The sequence below is a fragment of the Arabidopsis thaliana genome, chromosome 5, assembly GCF_000001735.4.
Source record: "Arabidopsis thaliana chromosome 5, partial sequence".
NCBI classification, from domain to species: Eukaryota; Viridiplantae; Streptophyta; class Magnoliopsida; order Brassicales; family Brassicaceae; genus Arabidopsis; species Arabidopsis thaliana.
In genome coordinates, this window is record NC_003076.8 from 4,332,744 (window position 1) to 4,355,133 (window position 22,390).

General features: G+C 40.9%; 5 protein-coding genes, 1 long non-coding RNA gene and 2 pseudogenes across 12 annotated transcripts; 4 read left to right on the plus strand and 4 right to left on the minus strand.

The window, feature by feature from the left end:
• Positions 1–203: 203 nt before the first annotated feature.
• On the minus strand, positions 204–1,940 carry AT5G13485 (annotated as a pseudogene; the record flags this gene model as incomplete). Its single annotated transcript has 1 exon — positions 204–1,940.
• Positions 1,941–2,528: 588 nt separating this feature from the next.
• On the plus strand, positions 2,529–4,987 carry AAC2 (ADP/ATP carrier 2). Of its 2 annotated transcripts, none has more exons than NM_121352.4 (4): positions 2,529–2,824; positions 3,283–3,776; positions 3,863–4,237; positions 4,340–4,951. In NM_121352.4, the coding sequence occupies exons 2-4, from the start codon at positions 3,291–3,293 to the stop codon at positions 4,634–4,636; spliced, it is 1,158 nt and encodes a 385-aa protein (NP_196853.1). In that variant the 5' UTR covers positions 2,529–2,824; positions 3,283–3,290; the 3' UTR covers positions 4,637–4,951. The 2 variants fall into 2 exon arrangements, with proteins under 2 accessions (NP_196853.1, NP_001031876.1); NM_001036799.2 differs by lacking the exon at positions 2,529–2,824 and adding an exon at positions 2,852–2,932 and having other exon boundaries at positions 4,340–4,987.
• A 163-nt stretch (positions 4,988–5,150) lies between these two features.
• Positions 5,151–8,345, plus strand: AT5G13500 (Hyp O-arabinosyltransferase-like protein). 3 transcript variants are annotated; one of them, NM_121353.4, is made up of 9 exons: positions 5,151–5,618; positions 5,810–6,322; positions 6,427–6,494; positions 6,575–6,776; positions 6,943–7,040; positions 7,146–7,215; positions 7,345–7,416; positions 7,566–7,679; positions 8,022–8,345. In NM_121353.4, exons 2-9 carry the CDS (start codon positions 5,933–5,935, stop codon positions 8,082–8,084), a joined length of 1,077 nt encoding a protein of 358 aa, NP_196854.1. In that variant the 5' UTR covers positions 5,151–5,618; positions 5,810–5,932; the 3' UTR covers positions 8,085–8,345. The 3 variants fall into 3 exon arrangements, with proteins under 3 accessions (NP_196854.1, NP_974777.1, NP_850813.1); NM_203048.2 differs by having other exon boundaries at positions 5,488–5,569; positions 8,022–8,255; NM_180482.2 differs by lacking the exon at positions 5,151–5,618 and having other exon boundaries at positions 5,619–6,322; positions 8,022–8,252.
• A 147-nt stretch (positions 8,346–8,492) lies between these two features.
• On the minus strand, positions 8,493–8,947 carry AT5G02095. The gene has a single exon (NR_142571.1). It is a non-coding gene; the product is annotated as an other RNA (long non-coding RNA).
• On the plus strand, positions 8,519–9,352 carry EMB3136 (Ribosomal protein L10 family protein). The gene has a single exon (NM_121354.2). It carries the CDS (start codon positions 8,551–8,553, stop codon positions 9,211–9,213), a length of 663 nt encoding a protein of 220 aa, NP_196855.1. The 5' UTR covers positions 8,519–8,550; the 3' UTR covers positions 9,214–9,352.
• AT5G13520 (peptidase M1 family protein) lies at positions 9,205–12,049 on the minus strand. The gene is made up of 4 exons (NM_121355.5): positions 10,833–12,049; positions 10,475–10,708; positions 10,064–10,390; positions 9,205–9,667 (listed from the first exon to the last, which is right to left on the minus strand). Exons 1-4 carry the CDS (start codon positions 11,826–11,828, stop codon positions 9,374–9,376), a joined length of 1,851 nt encoding a protein of 616 aa, NP_196856.1. The 5' UTR covers positions 11,829–12,049; the 3' UTR covers positions 9,205–9,373.
• A 409-nt stretch (positions 12,050–12,458) lies between these two features.
• On the plus strand, positions 12,459–21,980 carry KEG (protein kinases;ubiquitin-protein ligase). Of its 2 annotated transcripts, none has more exons than NM_121356.3 (16): positions 12,459–13,617; positions 14,444–14,797; positions 14,878–15,108; positions 15,290–15,415; positions 15,514–15,850; positions 16,007–16,164; positions 16,503–16,660; positions 17,016–17,137; positions 17,409–17,543; positions 18,264–18,388; positions 18,608–18,712; positions 18,788–19,021; positions 19,242–19,575; positions 19,662–19,850; positions 19,985–20,290; positions 20,406–21,980. In NM_121356.3, the coding sequence occupies exons 1-16, from the start codon at positions 12,875–12,877 to the stop codon at positions 21,624–21,626; spliced, it is 4,878 nt and encodes a 1,625-aa protein (NP_196857.2). In that variant the 5' UTR covers positions 12,459–12,874; the 3' UTR covers positions 21,627–21,980. The 2 variants fall into 2 exon arrangements, with proteins under 2 accessions (NP_196857.2, NP_001190303.1); NM_001203374.1 differs by having other exon boundaries at positions 12,783–13,617; positions 17,019–17,137; positions 20,406–21,808.
• A 162-nt stretch (positions 21,981–22,142) lies between these two features.
• AT5G13548 lies at positions 22,143–22,385 on the minus strand (annotated as a pseudogene). The gene has a single exon.
• Positions 22,386–22,390: the final 5 nt, after the last annotated feature.

The following is a 22,390-nucleotide window of genomic DNA, read 5'->3' on the forward strand; positions in this document are numbered from 1 at the left end:
TTAAAACCCTGTTTTGCACTTATAGAGTATAAATAGACTATGTTAACAGGTTTCAACATTTTTTTTTTTTTGGTTTAATGTTAAGATTTATACCAAATGAAAAAAGGTTTACATAGTACAATGAAACCCCAAAAACACACCGAGCTCTTGTGAAGAGAGACTAATGGAACACCATACATACATAAATATGAGCTTTGCCACACCTATAGTGGGGTACTAATACAACCAAAGTAGAATCCAAGGAGAGAGATAGTGGTAACTGATTCCTCCGGCGAGAAGGAGATGAGACGGTTACGCATTGTGCGATCAACGAGAATTTTTGTAGCGGAGAGAGAGGTAGCATCTGCTGAGAAATCTCTGCGGTTGCGCTCTTTCCAAATCATATAAACAGCGGTTTGAAGAAGAAGTTTTAAGATCTTACTTGCATAGTGCGGCGGAGAAGAATGTACACCAAGAACCCACATAGAAGCCAAGGGTAAAGAGAGTGGAGGATTCGGCGAAATCCTTCCAGCGAGCGAAATCCAAAGTGATCTAGAAAACTCACATTTGAAGAACAAGTGATCATGGGAATCAAGGCCAGAATCACACAGAACACAAGAACCATGTACATTCATACCCCACTGTAAAAGCCTATCTCTCGTTGTCAACCTTTCATGGGAAGCCATCCAAAGGATAAATGAAAACCTTGGGACAGATTCCTTAAACCAGACAGCTTTATGCCAAGCCACATGAGGAGAAATTTGTCTAATTTGCATCCAAGTTCCTTTCGAAGAGAATGTTTCAGAAAAAGTACCTGTGGGCTGCTTCCATTGGTACCAATCAGCACCTCTTAAAGGAGAAGGCGGGGCAACCGAGGACAAGCAAATCTGCAACTGCTCAGCTTGGTGAGATCTCGCATTGGGAAAATGCCATTGACCTTCATGTGTAGCTTCCCAAACGCTAGCATTTCTACTGATCCGAAGCTCTCTTGGGCCCAACTGACCAAAAAGCTCAATAAGGGGACCAAGGCTTGTCCAATAATCAAACCAGAAAGAGGCTTTCATACCGTCTCGCATCTGACATTTAATCAATCTCTGGAACACAGATTTTACTTCCAACATCTTCCTAATGTTCCAAGATAGACGTGGTGTGCTATCCATCAACCAATAGTTCCTTCTTCCGAAGATGTTATGGTCCAACCACATAACCCACAATGAGCCCCTTCTAGTAAAGAGGTGCCAAACCTGTTTCAACCTGAAAACAGTAGCAAATTCCTCAAGAGATCGAATACCTAACCCACCCTCCTCTTTTGTCTTACAAATGTCCTTCCAAGCAACTCTTGCACCTCTTGCAGACGAAGTAGTATTTTTCCACAAAAAAGCAGAGCAGAGATTGTCAATTTTCTTATAAAAACCCTTTGGTAGAACAAAGACTTGACTCCAGAAGTTCACTTTCCCATAAACAACAGATACTATTAACCGGATTTTCCCAGCATAAGAGAGAAACTTGGTTGTCCAGGAGTTAAGCTGCTCGGTAATCTTTTGAATAAAAGGTTGAAGTGTGGCAAGAGAAAGCTTAGTCGGGTTCAGCGGCAAGCCAAGATACCGAGAGGGAAAAACACCTATTCGAATCCCAATCAAGTCAGCAATAACAGCAGCTTCAGAATCCCCATAACCTCCAAAAAACAGCTCAGACTTTGAAGGGTTCATGTCCAAACCGGAAAAGGAATGGAAAGTTTGCAGTATACCACTAATACCAAGGAGAGAGTGCTGAGAACCATCTGAGAAAACCAATAAATCATCTGCGAAAGCTAGATGAGTTAGGCGAGGAGTGATACACAAAGGATGAGCAGAAAACTTGCCCTCCAACAGCCCACTGTCCAACATTCTGGATAACACCTCCATTACCAAAATAAAGAGATAAGGAGAGATACAATCACCTTGCCTTAAACATGCCTTTATGTGAAGATGAACATATTGACTGATCTTGCACCTTTCCATTTTCAACATGCCTTTATGTGAAGATGAACAAACATGAGCTGAAAACAAAGAAGGTGAAGCACAACCAAAGTGACATAGCATACTTTAGAGCTAGATAGAAGACGTGGGATTTAGAGCTCTTCAAGAGTCAAGGCAAATACATTTGGACTGGGATGAGGCAGCATCACAAGCCTTCCCAACCATTACTGAATCACTTCGACATTCGAAATTCTGACTCAAAACATATGACACCCTGAAGATGACCATTATAGCGATCCACTAAAATTTTGTACAACTAGCCGACGGAGGAGGAGGCGAGGAACGTAACACTGGTGGACTGATATTGTGTTTTTGTTCTTTTTTTTTTTTTTTTCCAAAACACCATTTTTTTTTGTAAATATACTGTTGGTCAAAACAAATATTAAAGATTAAAGCACTTTGACCAAAACAAAATATAAACTAAGAAATATTTGAAACGTTACCCTGTAGACAGTTGACTACAAAAACCCGTCAATGGCCAATAACATTCCAGATTTCCGGCGCCAAATAGGTGGCATGATCTACGGCCGATAACGCAGTCGTATACTTCCATAATTATATTATTCATTTTAGCAATTACAATCAACGGCTCACAATTTCAATCTCGATGATCTAACGGTCCTACAGTCCCCGAGTGTATAGAATAGTGCGTTACACTTGATTCTTTCTAGTGTGACCCTATTTCTGGAGCCAATAAAAGGCTCGTGTCAAAACTCGCCTCTTCCCCACAAAGAGAATTCTCTCATTTCTTCTTCTTCGCTCAGCTCCGACAACGAAGGGCGAAGAATCTCGCTCCCTCAATTTCGCATTGCCATCGATTTTCTTAGGTAATTCTGGTTACTCTGAGATCTCTATCGCTTTAAATCTCGTTGTTTATCTCTGTTCTTCATTTGATTCTATTGATCTGCTTCACAGTCTTATATATCATCAACAAGGTAAAATGATTCGTTTCGTCTTGATGATCTCATGGTTTCTCTGCGTAATCCTAGATTGAATGTAGTGTAGATCTCGTGTGGAGTGTGAATGTATCGAGATCCTGGATTATTCGGCTCTGTTACTCTTATTTTCCGCCATTAAGTTACACTGTTGTATGGATCTGTTTAACCTAAATTTTCTGCGTCTGAATGTGTTCATGGTTTAGTTTCTGATTGCATCGTTTCTACATGTAGCCTCTCTTATGCTTAATGGTGGATAAGTGTTCTATTCCACTGGAGATGCACAATTGCTTTTACTGCACTTTATAGCATATTCCATTTCTTACACTACGGGTTGTTTAATTTTGTAGAGGTTAAAATGGTTGAACAGACTCAGCACCCCACGATTCTTCAGAAGGTTTCTGGCCAACTCTTGAGCTCGAGTGTTTCTCAGGACATTCGTGGTTATGCTTCGGCTTCCAAAAGGCCTGCTACATACCAGAAACATGCAGCTTACGGAAACTACTCCAATGCTGCATTTCAATATCCTCTTGTGGCTGCATCTCAGATTGCAACTACTACTTCTCCTGTGTTTGTCCAAGCTCCAGGAGAGAAGGGATTTACTAACTTTGCTATTGATTTCATGATGGGTGGTGTTTCTGCTGCTGTGTCAAAGACTGCTGCTGCTCCCATTGAGCGTGTCAAGCTTTTGATTCAAAACCAGGATGAGATGCTTAAGGCTGGAAGGCTTACTGAGCCATACAAGGGTATTCGTGACTGTTTCGGCAGGACAATTAGGGATGAAGGTATTGGTTCGTTGTGGAGAGGAAACACCGCTAATGTTATCCGTTACTTCCCCACTCAGGTTGGTTTAGTTTCACTTCTTTGCTTTTTTAAAATGTCTTAGTTATATATGATGTATTGGTTACTGATCTATCTCTCACTTGCTAGGCCTTGAACTTTGCATTCAAAGATTACTTCAAGAGGCTTTTCAACTTCAAGAAAGACAAGGATGGCTACTGGAAGTGGTTTGCTGGTAACTTGGCATCTGGAGGTGCTGCTGGTGCCTCTTCCCTTCTCTTTGTGTACTCTCTTGACTATGCACGTACCCGTCTTGCCAATGACTCCAAGTCTGCCAAGAAGGGAGGAGGTGAAAGGCAGTTCAATGGTCTTGTTGATGTCTACAAGAAGACCCTCAAGTCAGATGGTATTGCTGGACTTTACCGTGGTTTCAACATCTCGTGTGCTGGTATCATTGTCTACCGTGGTCTCTACTTTGGACTGTACGACTCTGTGAAGCCTGTCCTCCTCACTGGAGACCTGCAGGTTTGTTTGAGCTCTATTCTTATATATCTGTAAGGTGACAGCTTAAGAAATCAGGGATCCTGATTCTAATGTTGTTATTTCTTTCCTTGCTGGATATTTCAGGACAGTTTCTTCGCTAGTTTTGCTCTTGGATGGCTCATCACCAATGGTGCGGGTCTTGCGTCGTACCCGATTGACACGGTTAGAAGAAGAATGATGATGACATCAGGTGAAGCGGTGAAGTACAAGAGCTCATTTGATGCGTTCTCACAGATCGTGAAGAAGGAAGGAGCCAAGTCTCTGTTCAAGGGTGCGGGTGCCAACATCCTGCGTGCCGTTGCAGGTGCTGGTGTGCTTGCTGGCTACGACAAGCTGCAGTTAATCGTCTTCGGCAAGAAGTATGGATCTGGAGGTGCCTAAGTACCACCAAATCCCGCAGTCATTAAGCTTCGGCTTTTGTTTTTTTCTCCATTTTTTTTGCAGTTTCAGATTTCTTTTATAAAAAAGATGTTGATGAAATCATTTCCCCATAAAATTAGAGAGGAGCAAGGGGAAATATTATCTGTTCGACGATAAGGTTTTTGTTATATGGAATAAATTTTGTATGGGAGGGAGATTTGACTCCTTCGAACCAGGCTATGTTTTATATGGTGAGGATGTCCCTTTTTATTTTGTTGCTACCGTTGTTGCGGAAGGAAACGTCACTATGTTATTGAAGATTTTACTAACGCGTATTGATGGAAATGTAAGGCGTGGAAAGGTACCACCGTCAAGAAGAGTTCAATGAACCAAGACAAATATCTCTTTAACGTAAAAATGACAGCTACGATCAGATCCTGGCGAGTGGCACGTTTCCACCAAAACACACGAAATAATATGAAGACATATAGAAATAGATAGTTCATATAATCAAATCAGATTGAACGTCGCAAACCAAATCTCAAGTTGTATTATTACCCAACTTACCAAAAAAAAAAGCAGTATTATTGCCCATACTAATTTCTAAAGCATGTTAATTATGTGTGCTAACTTCGATTCACGTATTAGGTTTTTCTTCTTTAATATTCCATGTTTTTTTCTTAAACGTGGTATGCCACAACACTTGCACTTCCTATATTTTTTTCCTGAAATTATATTCAAAGCCATCAGGAGAATTCTTTGGTTTTGATTGGCACGATCCAAAGACACACATTTTGTCAAATCATTTTCGACGACTGTTATTAATAATTAATTCGTTAATGACGCACCGTTAGTCAACTCCGCTTCGTATTAATTACTCCTCCGATCTCTTTCTTATTCTTCTCCGGCGACACTTCCCTTGCTTCTCCCTCTTAGGACTCTCTCTACGAATCTGTAAGCTTCAAATTCTTACGCCACACTCCGAGATTCGCTTCTGATTATTGTACGTTTCTGCTTCTTCCTTCAGATCTTTTACTTTTCTGGAATTCCACACTCTAATTGATCTATTCATTGTGCCCAAAATTATGCATCTCTGGAGCTTTACCCGATTTTAATCGTTGAATTCTCACTAAGTCGAGACCTTTTTGATGGCTGTGTTCTCAATTTGTCAACTTGCATCATTTTTGTTTACAGGTATGAATTTTTGAGCTCCAAGGATCCACTGCCATGTATTTATGCTGCTAAAGCTTGAAGGCAGTAGTGGAATCACCATTAAGTTCTTTGCTTTGTAATTTAGCTTGATTTGAGAATAAACAAATGGGAAAAGCATCAGGCTTGCTTCTGTTTCTCTTGGGTTTTGGGTTCTTTGTTGTCACATATAATCTTCTGACACTTATAGTTCACAATAGATCTGGTGTGAGTAATTCAGATGGAAGTCCACTTCTGGATCCTGTTGTTCAGATGCCTCTAAATATTAGGAAAGCCAAGAGTTCTCCAGCACCTTTTCATGTTGCCTTAACAGCTACAGATGCACCTTATAATAAGTGGCAGTGTCGTATTATGTATTATTGGTATAAGCAGAAGAAAGCTCTTCCTGGTTCTGATATGGGTGGCTTCACCCGTATTTTGCATTCCGGTAATTCTGATAACTTGATGGATGAAATACCCACATTTGTGGTTGATCCTCTTCCTCCAGGTCTTGATCGGGTAAGAATTTTTATTTTATTCCCGTTTCTCCATTTGGTCTCACTTTTTGTTGATGGTTTATCACTGATTCACTCTTTTTTGTAATCTTGTAATCTTGTATTTAGGGGTATGTTGTCTTGAATAGACCATGGGCATTCGTGCAATGGCTTGAAAGAGCTACCATCAAGGAAGAGTAAGTCCTGTCATTTCTCTCTTCCTTCCAACTAACATTCTACTGTTTGCTAAATCTCCTGCATCTTACTGTTGGTGCAGCTATGTGCTCATGGCAGAGCCTGATCATGTATTTGTTAATCCCCTTCCCAATTTGGCTGTTGGAGGATTCCCAGCCGCTTTTCCGTTTTTCTATATTACTCCTGAAAAGTATGAAAACATAGTCAGAAAGTATTATCCAGCGGAGATGGGGCCAGTAACAAATATCGACCCCATTGGCAACTCTCCTGTTATCATAAGCAAGGTGAGATTATCTGTGCTATACTGTTTGTATATGTGTTATTTGACTTGGGCCCCAAAGATTTTCAGAGGCGTTTAGCTAGATGTGATGTTGGTGTCCAGGAATATGTTCTGTTTGTTCTGTTCATGCATTAAAATTGATGTTGACATGCATTTACTTTCTGATGCAGGAATCACTTGAAAAGATTGCTCCTACATGGATGAATGTCTCGCTGACAATGAAAAACGATCCAGAAACTGATAAGGCATTTGGATGGGTGCTGGAAATGTTAGCACAAGAAACAAGAATCTTAAATCATGAATTGGCTCTCCACCTTTTGAATCCCATCATTGTTAACTGACTACTTTATTCTTCTCTTTTCTGTTTGATAAGGTACGGTTACGCAATTGCATCTGCTATACATGGGGTGCGTCACATACTTCGGAAGGATTTCATGCTTCAGGTAAGAATCGACCTTGTGCTGATACCTTAGTGATAACATATTCTATGTCGAAGATACTTTTGTTTTGTCAAAGTTACAAAAGTTGTTTCTCTGCTCCATATTCCTAAGTTCTCTCACAATATCTTTCAGCCTCCGTGGGATTTGTCTACCAAGGGGAAGTTTATCATTCATTACACTTATGGATGCGACTACAACATGAAGGTGATTTTCTGTTTGACACGATTGTTTAATTTTAATTTTTGGCTGATAAATTAGGAACAGATTTCACATCTTGTGGTCATTTGTTTTTACTTAAGGTCATTAGGTTCTCTTTTTAGTCACTACTAAGTTTTGCTGACTGTTAAATACAGGGGGAGCTGACATATGGCAAAATAGGAGAGTGGCGATTCGATAAGAGATCACATTTGCGGGGTCCTCCTCCAAGGAACATGTCCTTGCCGCCTCCCGGTGTTCCCGAAAGTGTGGTATGTTATATATAAACCTCTATAATCTGATCGTGCTTAAAACAAGATACTGCAGTAAGGTCCATTCATAGCTCAAAGGGGAACTTATTTGTATCATGTCCATTGGTTTAGTGGATTCCGGAGACTAAATAGCAACGTCATACACAAATGGTCGTCCATAGTTTGATGTAGTTTGTGAATTTGCAATGGTTTTACTTTCCGGGGAGATGATATGCATAAGTCTGTTAGAAGTAGTTGTAATATCTTCAGGAGTTACGGTTTTGCTTGTGGTCAATCAAGTGTGAGAGTGAGAACCGTAATATTGAATGACTGTCCTTAATAACATATTGTGTGATGGTGCAGGTGACACTTGTGAAGATGGTGAATGAAGCTACTGCGACTATCCCTAATTGGGACACTCTCTAACTCACATCCACACACAAAACACAAACCATAGGGACAAATCCATACAGCAACAATATTTTGCCTAATTTTTTTTTCCTTCTCCCTTTACTTCCCTTCTTGTCTGTTTTTTCTTGTAATGGTTAAATTATGAACTTGAGTAGTAAATTACAAAATTATTTGTTTGACACGAGACGAGACATCTTCCATAATTCCGAGAAAGAAAATAGAATTATTTTGGGTCTAGTTATTTGATTAGTTTACCAATGGATTGCGTTCAGAATTCAGAAGCAGAGACTAAAAGACACAATGCGTTAAATTAGACGGAGTTACTAATTCCGTCTATTAACCCTTTTTTTATCCATAAATTTTATTTTCCATTTAAGAAAAATAAAAAAATAAAATTGCTTAGTGGAGGATTGTGTTGTTGTTCATCTATCTTCTTCCTCCACACAGCTAGAAACAGTCTCCTCATCTTCTGAGCAAAAAAATGGAAGTGGCTCTTCTCTCCTTCTCTTCTTCCTTGTCTCCTCTCTGTCACCAGCGAATCTCAACTCTCACACCCAAAACCTCGAATTCCCCAAATTACCCTCGCCTCCCGGTCATCAGATCCGCGGTGTCTCGTAACAAGAAGGAAGAGACTGTCGAAGCCGTCAAGTCTCACTTGGAGAACTGCCATCTCCTCGCCGCCATCAACTACAAAGGCCTCACCGTCAAGCAGTTTCAAGACCTCCGGAGAACTCTCCCCGACACTACAAAGCTCATCGTCGCCAAGAACACTTTGGTCTTCAAAGCCATTGAAGGCACCAAATGGGAAGCTCTCAAGCCTTGTATGAAAGGCATGAACGCTTGGCTTTTCGTCCAGACCGATGAAATCCCTTCTGCTATCAAACCCTACCGGAGCTTCCAGAAGGAACGCAAGCTTGAAAACAATGACTTTGCCGGCGCTGTCTTCGAAGGTAAGTTCTACGCTCCTGACAATTTCAAAGTCCTCGAGACCATGCCCACTCGTGCTGAGGTCTACGCTAAGATGCTCGGTGCTCTGCAATCTCCGGCTATTAATCTCGTCACTACTTTACAAGCACCAGCAAGAGAGGTTATAATGGTGCTTATGGCTTACATTAAGAAGTTGGAAGATGAGAGTAATGCATAGTTAAGCTTGTACTAATCTTTTGGAGAATGTAATGTACGCAACAAAAGGCAATTCAATTTTTTGTTTATGACTCTCTCAAGCACCAATTGTTATTACAGTGACTGAGTTTTATTGAAATGTTGTTTTTCGGAGTGCTCTCAAGCTATCATAACGGTCTTGTTTAGATGTACTTAGAGAGGATAGATTCAACAACTCCCTGAGCTATGGGGTGATAAGTTTCTCGAGCTTCTGCAAACACCTGTTTTGCCAGCTGCTTCTCTTCTGTTCCACCAGATTGTGCAAGAGCAGTGAAGAGTGGACGCAGGTACTTCATCCTTCCTACCTCTTTTAGTGTTTTCTTCACTTCCCCATGGTACTCTCTGCACTTGGATGTGACTGCAAGTTGCAGAAACGAGACCTTCACTTCATAGTCTTTCGATTCTGCCAGTCTGTACCGCTTGTCCAAGGCCATGACCTGATTCATCAATGAGCAAAGTGGGTGTTAGCCATAGGTTTGAACCTGATCACCAATCCTTCCTTTGTTGACTAGCATTGTCATTAACAAACAAGATAAGATCCTAACTCTTGCAAAGCCAATACACTTTCCACAATCATGAACTCTCCCAAAGCCAAGAGGGTTTTTCCACAATCATTATTCACTAGCCCCACATTAATCCAAGAGTAACTATTGAGCTAACCTAACTGACAGTTAGTTAGGCCTTTTTCTCCTCCTTATGTAAGCTTATTGAGTAGTTCAACCTAAGTCAAGCCATTTCCCATTATCTTAGAGGAAGAAATAAAGATTCACTCAGCAAGTACAGCTCCAAGTACAGCTCCCATTAACTTAGAGGAAGAAAGGAGTAAAGAGTACCTGAGAAGGTTCACATGATTTAGGAAGATTCTCCAAGTACAGCTCCCATTCCTGTCCGTTCCACTCAGCAACATCATCCTCACTTGGCATCTTTCCTTCCTTAAACTCTTTCGCCAGGGATATGATCTTTGTGTAAATGGTTGAGACTGGTTCATATGCATCCTCTGGTATACCAACGCCCTCAGTCCACAGCTGTAGATTGATCTCTTTCTCTATGCCAGGGATGTTTGCTTTCAGGAATTCAAGAAATGTGTTTGTATCGATTGACTTGAACTTGAAAGTAGCAATGTATTTCTTGAGGAATTCGTCAAAAGCAGTTCTTCCAATCTGAAAGTTTTCCAGTAAATAGATGACCATTATTGTAAACATTACATAACAAAACACCTAAGCGAAGAGGGCAATTCAACTAACCTGGCGTTCAATTCGCAACACAAATTGGAATCCTTTTTCATATGGGACCTGAGAATATACATCATCTGGATCAACACCTTCTTGTTTGTTCCACAGTTTAGTGCACTCCAAGTTGTCCTTAAACCGTTCCATTTCATCAGTTAAACCCCTCCAACCAATGCCAATGTTCAAAGTAGCTATATCCGCCCCTTGAACAACCTCCACAATTCTCCTCTCTGCGTAAGTTGTAAATCCCTATTGCCATGAACATGAAATAAACACTTTCCCATCAACAAGGCAAACTCTAAAAACGGACACACAGTTACACATCCTAATTTGTAGCTAAAAGAAGCAAAAGCACAAGACAATTCAAAGCTACCTCATTCAACCAGAAGTGTTCATTGTTGATATTAGTGATCAAATTCCCAGTCCAGCTATGTGCGAGCTCGTGAGCTACAACTTGAGCTCCAGTGGCGTCTCCTTTGATAACAGTAGGCGTCAGGAAAACCATTCTTGGATTCTCCATACCTCCATAAGGAAAACTCGGAGGCAGCACCAGTAAGTCAAATCTCTCCCACTCGTAATCTCCAAACAGCTTCTCCCCTTGCTTGATCATATCCTCCGTTCCTGCAAACTCCAGAGCAGCCGCATCTAGAACTTCAATGGCGGCAGATTCTGTGTATACCCGAGTCCTAGGTCCAACTTCCCGAAACCCTAACTCACCAACGGCAAAAGCAAATAGATAAGGCGGTATAGGCTGTTCCATAGCAAACTCTTCCACAACTCTATCCTCACCACACCACAGTGACGACCCCAGCGACCCAGCCTCGAGATGTTTAGCCTCCTCAGGAACCGCAAGCCTACGACGGACGTGGCGAGCCGACATGACGGCAGAGAGCGAATTCGGTATGTTCATAACGACGTCGTAACGGATCCTCGCGGCAGGAGTGTCCTGGCATGGGAAAATGGATCTGGCGTGAATCGCTTGACACTGCGTGTAGACATAAGGATGCAATTTGGAGAAAGTTTGAAGCGGCGAAAGCCACTGGAGAGCGGAAGCAGAAGGCGAAGTGGAGTAGACAATTAGCAGTGAAGATTGACCGGAGAGGACTACGACAACTTCGGTGCCCCGAATTCGATCCGGTGTGGTGGAGACGGAGTAAGGGATAGGCTCGAGAGTGAGAGGATCGAGGACCATAGCAATGGAAATGCAGCGAGTATCAAGAGAGAGTTCGCCGGAGAAGGCGGAGGAGAGAGTGAGGAGAGCGGAGCCATGGATTATGGAGGTGTTGAAATCGAGGTAGAGGGAGAGAGCGACATGCGTGGTGAGAGGATGAGAGGAATCGGTGAAAGAGTGTGGATCAATGGGTGCCATTGCTGAGTGAGAGAAGCTTGCTTAGGGTTTTGAGGAAAGGGGCAGTTAGAGAGGTGGAGAAGAGAGTATAAAGCGGGAGAAAAAGAAAAAATGAAGAATTGTTGTTCGATGGTACCATTTTATGATGATAAATAATGTATTTTTGGAATAATTTGGTTAATGGAGAATCATTTAGTGCATAAAGTTGAAACCGTTAGATATTAAACGGCGACTAAATACAATGTTAAACCCAAGTTGGATGAACCAAAAGCACACCAAGCCACCAACAATCCTGAGATTTTTAACAACCATCTTTTTGGGCTTGAGCCTCTATTGAGCTTCAAGTTTTAGGTCCATGAGTTATACACTCACACGAGTAATCTACTTAGCAACAAACAACGAGTTTACATTTTGGTATTGGTGTCAGATTTATCGTCTCATTATTTGGTGAACTCTATTACAAGATCAAACAATCTATTTGTTTTTGCATTTGGCTCAAAAGCTACTTGGTAAAAACTTCGCCAAAAAAAAAAACTCTCAGTAAAAATTACAATTATTTTTTCCTGATGGTTTAAGTTGTTGATGACAACAAATATAAAATCTGATGGTTGACGATTACTACTATTAGGAGAGTCAATAAACGGGTTCGAGCACAAGTGCTGACGGCACCCACCCGTCAAAACCGACGAAACCAGAGAGCCCTCGAGACTCAACCCCAAATAAAATTGGAAAAAAATGAAAATAAAAATAAAAATGATGATATAAAACCCTGAAGAAGAACCTTTTTCACATTTTTCTTACAATTTTTATTCTTGCTTGCTCGTGTCTGATTTTTCCCAGCCAATTTTGATCTACCTTTCAAAAATTCCACCTTTTTCTTTCTTCTCCATGGATCTGTTCTTCTCTCCTTGATCTGGATCGACTTTACTGAGTTTCCTTCCCCCCCCCCCCCCCCCAGATATGTTCTGAGGAACTCTCTCTACTGAATTGATTGGTCTTTCACTCCCTTCTTACTCTTTGATCTCGCGACCTAAATTAATTTAGGGCTTTCTCTTTTCGGAGCTCTCATGGTTGGGAGAGTCAAGGTCCCTTGTTGTTCCGTGTGCCACACGCGGTATAATGAAGATGAGAGAGTTCCTTTATTGCTTCAATGCGGCCATGGCTTCTGCAAAGATTGTCTTTCCAAGATGTTCTCTACTTCTTCCGACACAACCCTCACTTGTCCCCGGTGTCGCCACGTGTCTGTTGTTGGGAACTCTGTTCAGGGTCTCAGGAAGAACTACGCTATGCTTGCTCTCATTCACGCCGCATCCGGCGGCGCTAACTTCGATTGCGATTACACGGATGATGAGGATGACGACGATGAAGAAGATGGTAGTGATGAAGATGGAGCTCGTGCCGCTCGTGGATTTCATGCCTCAAGCTCGATTAATAGCTTGTGTGGTCCAGTGATCGAGGTCGGAGCTCACCCGGAGATGAAGCTGGTGAGGCAGATTGGGGAAGAGAGTAGTAGTGGTGGTTTTGGAGGTGTGGAGATGTGGGATGCAACTGTTGCAGGCGGTGGTGGACGGTGTAAGCACCGTGTGGCGGTGAAAAAGATGACTTTGACGGAGGACATGGATGTTGAGTGGATGCAGGGACAGCTTGAGAGCTTGCGGAGAGCATCCATGTGGTGTAGGAATGTTTGTACTTTCCATGGGGTTGTGAAGATGGATGGATCTCTTTGTCTTTTGATGGACAGGTGCTTTGGGTCTGTTCAGTCTGAGATGCAACGCAATGAAGGCAGACTTACTTTGGAGCAGATTCTAAGGTTCCTCTTTTGCTTCTCTTATTCTTTTTTTTTGCCTAGTATCTGGCTTTTACTGTGATCGTTTCTGTGCTTAAAGTCTCAAACTTTGATAGCCTGTTCCCTAATTAGAAATTACTGGACTAGACCCGACTTGGTTTTTTGTGATTGCTATTAGAAATATATATTGTAAGTGCACAGTTTTTCAGATTCTAGTGAAACAAGCAACTAAAACCTGGTGTCATTTGCCAAAAGGGCAACTTGTAAGATAACTTTAGTTTAGATGTTCTTAAAAAGCTAGGCACGAATTATAGTAGTTGTCATCTCTCTTTGTCATTACCAGCTGCAGCTACTTTTCATCTGTCAATGCCTCAATAGACAAACATTTTTTGGACTAGTCCTTTCCTTTTTAGTAGTGGATCCTTGAACCTACGTTTGCAAGATATCTTTGAGAAAGCCCTTTACATTAGTATGCTTCCTTCTAAAGTATATGACCAGAAATCATTTTTCAACGAACTGACATATCAAATCATGCAAAAAATTGTACGAATTGTTATACATTAATTTATCAAAGGACGCATCATCTAAAGATGATCCTTATTTTGTTGTCCTGGTTCTAATATTACCTTCAATTCACTTGTTTGTATTTCCTCCTATTTTCTGTTTTTAACTGAATTGCGTCATTTGGGACTATTAAATGTAAGCACTAATGCGTAAATGAGTGTTTTGTATTCTCCTTTCATATCGTGCTCATGTTGTTTTAAGTTTACAACTTAGAATATTCCTTCAGTGACCAACATATGTATTATTCCATTGCTCTTGTTGTGATATTAAATTTTACCAACTGTAGATATGGGGCTGATGTTGCTCGAGGGGTTGCAGAACTCCATGCAGCAGGTGTTATCTGTATGAATATAAAACCTTCCAATCTTCTTTTGGATGCAAGCGGCAATGCTGTGGTTTCTGATTATGGGCTCGCTCCCATCCTAAAGAAGCCAACATGCCAGAAAACTCGACCAGAGTTTGATTCCTCAAAAGTCACTCTATACACGGACTGTGTAACACTCAGTCCACACTACACTGCCCCAGAGGCTTGGGGACCGGTGAAAAAACTTTTTTGGGAGGATGCAAGTGGTGTATCTCCAGAATCAGATGCATGGAGTTTTGGCTGTACGTTAGTAGAGATGTGCACTGGATCCACTCCGTATGTGAAGCCTCTTCCTAGTTGATATTTCAGTTGTGTTTTGTGTCTGCCATTGTACTAACTGTCACTTAATTTTACAGGTGGGATGGTCTTAGTAGAGAAGAAATTTTTCAAGCTGTTGTGAAAGCCCGAAAAGTACCACCACAGTATGAACGCATAGTGGGTGTGGGAATTCCTCGGGAATTATGGAAAATGATTGGTGAATGTCTTCAGTTTAAACCGTCGAAAAGACCAACCTTTAATGCAATGCTTGCTACATTTCTTCGTCATCTACAAGAGATACCACGTAGCCCTTCAGCAAGCCCTGATAAGTAAGAGTTTTAAGTCCCTAAGATTACTTAGTTTTATGGTTTCCCTGTTTTCGTTGCTTGTCAGTAAAGAAGACCCTTTCACTTGTGTTAAGATTAATATTAGCACCAACACCTAAGATTATTTTTGTCATCATGCCTATATTCCTTCGCCTAACAATAATATAAACCATGTATGATGTAGTGGGATTGCCAAAATATGTGAAGTAAACATTGTACAAGCACCTCGCGCGACTAACATAGGGGTCTTTCAGGATAACCCTAACAACCTACATCGGGTTGTTTTGGAGGGAGACTTTGAGGGTGTAAGGTTAGTATCTGTTAGGAATTCTAGTTAATCCTTTTGTTCGCACTAGCTATAAACAACCTGTTCTCAACTACATTGGTTTGATTTTTGTTTTGGAGTAGAAATATACTTGCAAAGGCTGCAGCTGGAGGCGGTGGAAGCTCTGTGCGATCTCTATTAGAGGCGCAAAACGCTGATGGTCAATCGGCTCTTCACTTAGCTTGCAGACGTGGCAGTGCTGAACTTGTGGAGGCTATACTGGAGTATGGGGAGGCTAATGTAGATATCGTGGACAAAGATGGGGATCCTCCTCTTGTCTTTGCTTTAGCAGCTGGATCTCCACAATGTGTTCACGTTCTCATTAAAAAGGGGGCTAATGTGAGGTCCAGACTGCGGGAAGGATCTGGCCCATCTGTAGCTCACGTGTGTTCGTACCATGGCCAACCTGATTGTATGCGTGTAAGTCTCTGCTCCCGAGGAAGCTATCAGTCACTTTAAAGCTTCCACAACATGATCGCAAATCTTCCACTTATGTGAAGTGTATCAGATATTATGCTTGTCTTATATCTATTATCATGTTAATAACTATTCTCTGCTAATTGGTACTATCAATAGGAATTGCTGGTAGCTGGAGCCGATCCAAATGCAGTGGATGATGAAGGTGAAACTGTGCTTCATCGAGCTGTTGCCAAGAAATACACAGATTGTGCCATTGTTATATTGGAAAATGGGGGATCTAGATCAATGACTGTTTCAAATGCGAAGTGCCTGACGTAAGTACAGAAATGACCTCTTTCTATGCTAGGTAGACGGGACCATAAAATTTGGCACGGATAGATTACTACTGGGCCATTTTAAAGCAAGTTCTGTTTGGTTTTATTTTGTAGTTCTTATACTCCTATTTGCATCTACATTATAACTTATTTTGAGCATTGTATGTGCTTAAAAATGTCTACTACATTAACCTGTTTGGATAAGTCACAATGAGGTAGCTGAACCATTTAATGTGTACCTTGGTTCTTTTCTTTCTTAGGAAAGCATATTTCATTTTGTAAACCTATGTTTCTGATGTTTTATGCTACAGATCTTTATACTTTTATGTTTGTTTCAGACCGTTACATATGTGTGTAGCAACATGGAATGTTGCTGTTATCAAGAGATGGGTGGAAGTTTCCAGTCCAGAAGAAATTTCTCAGGCAATTAATATCCCAAGCCCAGTTGGCACTGCTCTGTGTATGGCTGCTTCTATAAGGAAAGATCATGAAAAGGGTAATGATGAAATCGTAGTATCTTTTGTTTGGTGAATTGCTTGGTAGAAGTATGACTATATCTGATATATTTTATGAGGATCTTTACGAAGTTTTATCTTTATTTGATGACACGATGATTATGGTCATCTCTATAAGATAAGAATTTTTTCAAGCACATTTCCAATGGTATTTTATGTAGTACATCTAAAAGATCAGTTACTTGTAGTTTTGCACATTACCAAAAAAGGATGTTATTTGAACTTTTTCCTGCTATTTCTTACAAGAGTATTGTATCAAAGTTGAATTTATTGGATGTTATGTCATTATTCGTCTTACCATATGAATCAGTTTACTTAACATGTATACTGCTGCAGAAGGTAGAGAGCTGGTTCAGATATTGCTTGCAGCTGGGGCAGATCCGACTGCGCAAGATGCTCAGCACGGGCGAACAGCGTTGCATACTGCTGCTATGGCTAACAATGTGGAACTTGTGAGAGTAAGATGCTTTCCTACCAAGAATGTATTACCATTGATGTTTAAACGAGAAGGATACTATTATGTTTTGTCCGTGTTGATAGATATGCTGTTGTGTAGCACCATACATCTTAAATCCAAGGGTTCAATGCCTTCCCTATCAAAGAATTAGATATTATATGGTGTGAATTGAAAATTATACTGGTAGTTATTGAGGGAATAGTGTGCCAAGTATCTTGAGAGTTGATAGAGTTGCATACATTTCACTCATATCATTCATTATAATTTGATAGGTCATTCTAGATGCTGGTGTGAATGCGAACATCCGCAATGTTCACAATACAATTCCTCTTCATATGGCTTTGGCCAGAGGCGCAAACTCCTGTGTTAGCCTACTTCTGGAGTCTGGTTCAGACTGCAATATACAGGTAATATTGCAGCTTCCCTAGGTTTCATGAGTTATTTGTTGACACTCTCCTTTACTGCCAAGACTATATTTTCTTATTATCTTGGAGGCATTGTGTATTCAAAACTAGAAGATGCTAAGCTTAACCATACGTAAGGCTTGAACTTTGCCAATCTGAATGAGATTTTTTACTTGTATCCCTTCTTTTGGTCGGAAACTTTTGAAGAGGGTAAACTTTTTTCTAACTTGAATATTGTCAATCTGAACGTTCATTTTCTTAAATATACAGTCATTAATTCAATAGACATAAGTCTGAACATATGTTTTGAATTTATATTCTATCTTTATTCTTTTGTCATGAATATGCTAAGCTTAATGGTATGCTGTTCCCCGAGGGTTGATTCTCTTGTCAATCTGGACGAGAATGTTGGATCGTTGATATAAATACAATTGGTTCTATATGTCTATCGTTTGTTATTGCTGTACAATGATAATTGTTTCCTTGAATATAGGTAATAAAAAAAAGTTGTTTGTTTGACAAAAAAAAAAGTTGTTTAAATTTACAATCATCACTTCGTCAACCTGTGTTTAACTAATGTTTGAAATAGAAACATAAGTAGTTGCAAGGCTTTGTGCATCTAATGTTTGTAGGTTCCACATTGGTGCATTCAGAGCTGGCTTTCAAGATGTGCTGTTTTTACCTTGTCAGTTGACTTGTCTTCTTCTGTTTTCATTATTATAGGATGATGAAGGAGATAACGCATTTCATATAGCAGCAGATGCAGCGAAGATGATACGTGAAAACCTTGATTGGTTAATTGTCATGCTTAGAAGTCCTGATGCTGCTGTGGACGTCAGAAACCACAGGCAAGCACTCATTTGATGCATACCTTAATGCTATTACAAATATTATATAGGTGAAACAAAGATGTATATTCATTGCACTGAGGTAATGTTAGTTTCCTGTCAGGGGTTGTGAAATCCGCTCATACAAAATGTACTTTAGAAGCTCGCATTTTGAATTGCCATTTCCCTTTTCTTCCTATGACCATCATTTAAATAATTTATATAAATATTGAATAACAGTGGCAAGACAGTACGTGACTTCTTAGAAGCCCTTCCAAGAGAATGGATATCAGAGGATCTGATGGAGGCACTATTAAAAAGGGGAGTTCATCTATCACCTACAATGTGAGGGCGACTTCTTAAATTATTTTGCTGATATGTACCTTTCTCAGTTAACTTACGCTGATTTCAAATTGTCAGCTATGAGGTAGGGGATTGGGTGAAATTCAAGAGAGGCATAACAACACCCTTACATGGATGGCAAGGTGCTAAGCCTAAGAGTGTTGGGTTTGTGCAAACCATTCTCGAGAAGGAGGACATGATTATCGCATTTTGTTCTGGTGAAGCTCGTGTGTTGGCAAATGAAGTTGTCAAGTTGATTCCATTAGACAGGGGCCAGCATGTAAGACTCAGAGCAGATGTGAAAGAGCCAAGGTTTGTAAGTGCTTTCCGTGTGCATGCACATTTTCTAGGCCAGATATCATGGATGAAACATTTTCTACTGTGAATTTTTCCTGACTTGTAAATGCTTTCTCTTTGTCTTTTCTGGTTCTAAATCGGCCAAAACTATCATGTTGGAGCGACTAAAGCTGTTATGGTATAATTTATTTACCAAAGTCATAACCAAATTTGGTGTTGATTGATTCTATTTTAGGTTTGGTTGGCGTGGTCAATCACGTGATAGTGTCGGTACTGTTTTATGTGTTGATGAGGATGGGATCTTACGAGTTGGGTTTCCTGGAGCATCTCGAGGCTGGAAAGCTGATCCTGCTGAAATGGAACGTGTGGAAGAATTCAAAGTCGGGGATTGGGTCCGTATCCGTCAGAATCTGACTTCAGCCAAACATGGTTTTGGATCTGTTGTCCCCGGCAGTATGGGGATTGTTTATTGTGTACGGCCAGATAGCAGTCTCCTTGTGGAGTTAAGTTATCTTCCAAATCCCTGGCATTGTGAACCCGAGGAAGTTGAACCTGTTGCTCCCTTTAGGGTAATATACTATTATGTAAATTTCTTACAAACAGTTCTTACTTCATATCAGAAGTTCAATCCAACAAGTTTCTTAATATTATATAGATTGGTGATCGGGTGTGTGTAAAGCGGTCAGTTGCCGAACCTCGATATGCTTGGGGTGGGGAGACCCATCACAGTGTTGGAAAAATTAGTGAAATAGAGAATGATGGTCTTCTTATTATTGAAATACCAAACCGACCTATACCGTGGCAGGCAGATCCTTCAGACATGGAAAAGATTGATGATTTCAAGGTAAAGCTGGTTTTCACTTGGAGTCACAAGGATGTGGAAATTTGGTTGTCTTTTCTTAAAATGCATTTCAGTTAGATGTGCAGCATGTCAAGAGCTTTGATTCTTTTAACACTGAGCCTTTGTACCACGAGCAGGTTGGTGACTGGGTCAGAGTGAAGGCGTCAGTGTCTTCCCCGAAATATGGATGGGAAGACATTACTCGAAATAGTATTGGCGTTATGCACAGCTTAGATGAAGATGGTGATGTGGGTATAGCTTTCTGTTTCAGGAGTAAACCTTTTTCATGTTCTGTGACAGATGTTGAAAAGGTTACGCCCTTTCATGTGGGACAAGAGATTCATATGACACCATCAATCACCCAACCACGACTTGGATGGTCAAATGAGACTCCAGCAACTATTGGTAAAGTAATGAGAATCGACATGGACGGGACTCTGAGTGTAAGTTTCTGAAATGGATCATTTCCCCTGGATTCATTGGGCTGTCCTCAGCTTTTTGTTTTCAGCATATATTTAAAATCGAGGGTTGGACTTTTTTTTTTTTGTTCTCCTGTAGGCACAGGTGACTGGTAGACAGACGTTGTGGAGGGTCTCACCTGGAGATGCAGAGCTGCTTTCAGGTTTTGAAGTTGGTGATTGGGTGCGCTCAAAACCGAGCCTGGGAAACAGACCAAGCTATGATTGGTCTAATGTAGGAAGGGAGAGTATTGCTGTCGTTCATAGCATACAGGAAACAGGTTACTTAGAATTGGCTTGTTGTTTCCGGAAAGGAAGATGGAGTACTCATTACACAGATTTAGAGAAGATTCCAGCTCTCAAAGTGGGCCAGTTTGTGCATTTCCAGAAGGGAATAACAGAACCAAGATGGGGCTGGAGAGCAGCCAAGCCCGATTCACGAGGCATCATAACCACAGTTCATGCTGATGGAGAGGTAAGGGTTGCTTTCTTTGGATTGCCTGGGTTGTGGAGAGGAGATCCAGCAGACTTGGAAGTGGAGCCTATGTTTGAGGTTGGAGAATGGGTAAGACTTAGAGAAGGTGTTTCTTGTTGGAAATCTGTTGGACCAGGAAGTGTTGGTGTAGTGCATGGAGTAGGATATGAGGGAGACGAGTGGGATGGAACCACTTCCGTTTCATTTTGTGGCGAGCAAGAAAGATGGGCGGGGCCCACTTCACACCTAGAGAAAGCAAAGAAGCTTGTGGTTGGACAAAAAACTCGGGTCAAACTGGCAGTGAAACAGCCTAGGTTTGGGTGGTCAGGTCATAGCCATGGAAGTGTAGGAACAATATCAGCCATTGATGCGGATGGTAAGCTACGGATATACACACCAGCCGGCTCTAAAACGTGGATGCTTGACCCATCAGAAGTTGAAACCATAGAAGAAGAAGAGCTCAAGATTGGGGACTGGGTTAGGGTAAAGGCGAGCATCACAACACCCACTTACCAGTGGGGAGAGGTCAATCCTTCAAGCACAGGGGTGGTTCACAGAATGGAGGATGGAGATTTATGTGTATCTTTCTGTTTCCTAGACAGGCTATGGCTATGTAAAGCCGGGGAACTGGAACGCATAAGACCATTTAGAATTGGAGACCGGGTTAAGATAAAGGATGGACTGGTTACACCTCGGTGGGGTTGGGGAATGGAGACCCATGCAAGTAAAGGACATGTTGTGGGAGTGGATGCAAATGGGAAATTGAGAATAAAATTCCTGTGGAGGGAAGGGCGGCCCTGGATTGGTGATCCTGCGGATATAGTTCTAGATGAAACTTCTGGCTGAATCTCCCAATGTATGATTATGTTTTGAATCTGGAAGATTGGTCATTAGGCTATGCATGAGGCTGCTCTGTCCATTGTAAGACATAAAGCTCACAGAGCCCTTGTGCCAACAGCTCAGGTAATCTATATCTATCTCTCATGATGATTTATTAATATTTTTGTTAATAAAGTTAAAACTATAGAGTGGTAGGAGATATTTAGGATGTATCATCTATTATGTCTAGACACCACTTTCATATCTCAGATCTCTTTTTGTTTATATGTTTTTCTTCTTCTTTGTATAAAATAATGAATCGCATGTACGGACAGATTTCCTTAGTATTAACAAATCTTTTTGAAGAGGCTTAGCATATAATATTACTGTTTGAAGTACTGTACATTGGGAATGGGAACCAAGTCGGATGTGCTTAAAACAATAAGCACTTTCTTAGATTCTATTTTAAAATACCGAGTTATGAATCAGATTCTGGGCGTACCAGAACAAGAATGAAAAAAGTTCATTGGATTAATTTATGTCCTTGTCCTGGAGCCATTTACAGAAGCCTTCCTCCAAGGCACATTTCATCCATTCATGCCGACAGTTCTCTAGTGCTTGAGGTATTGTAAGCCATGTCCGAGTTCTCGATTCCTGTTATGGCCATGCCTCCAGCTCTTCTTTCACATAGAGTGCGTACATTACCGCTTTACATACACCTTCTGGGCTAAATTCGTTTTGGTGACTCTTGCTCTTGAACTCGTATTCTCCCAACAAATCCTACAAAGCAT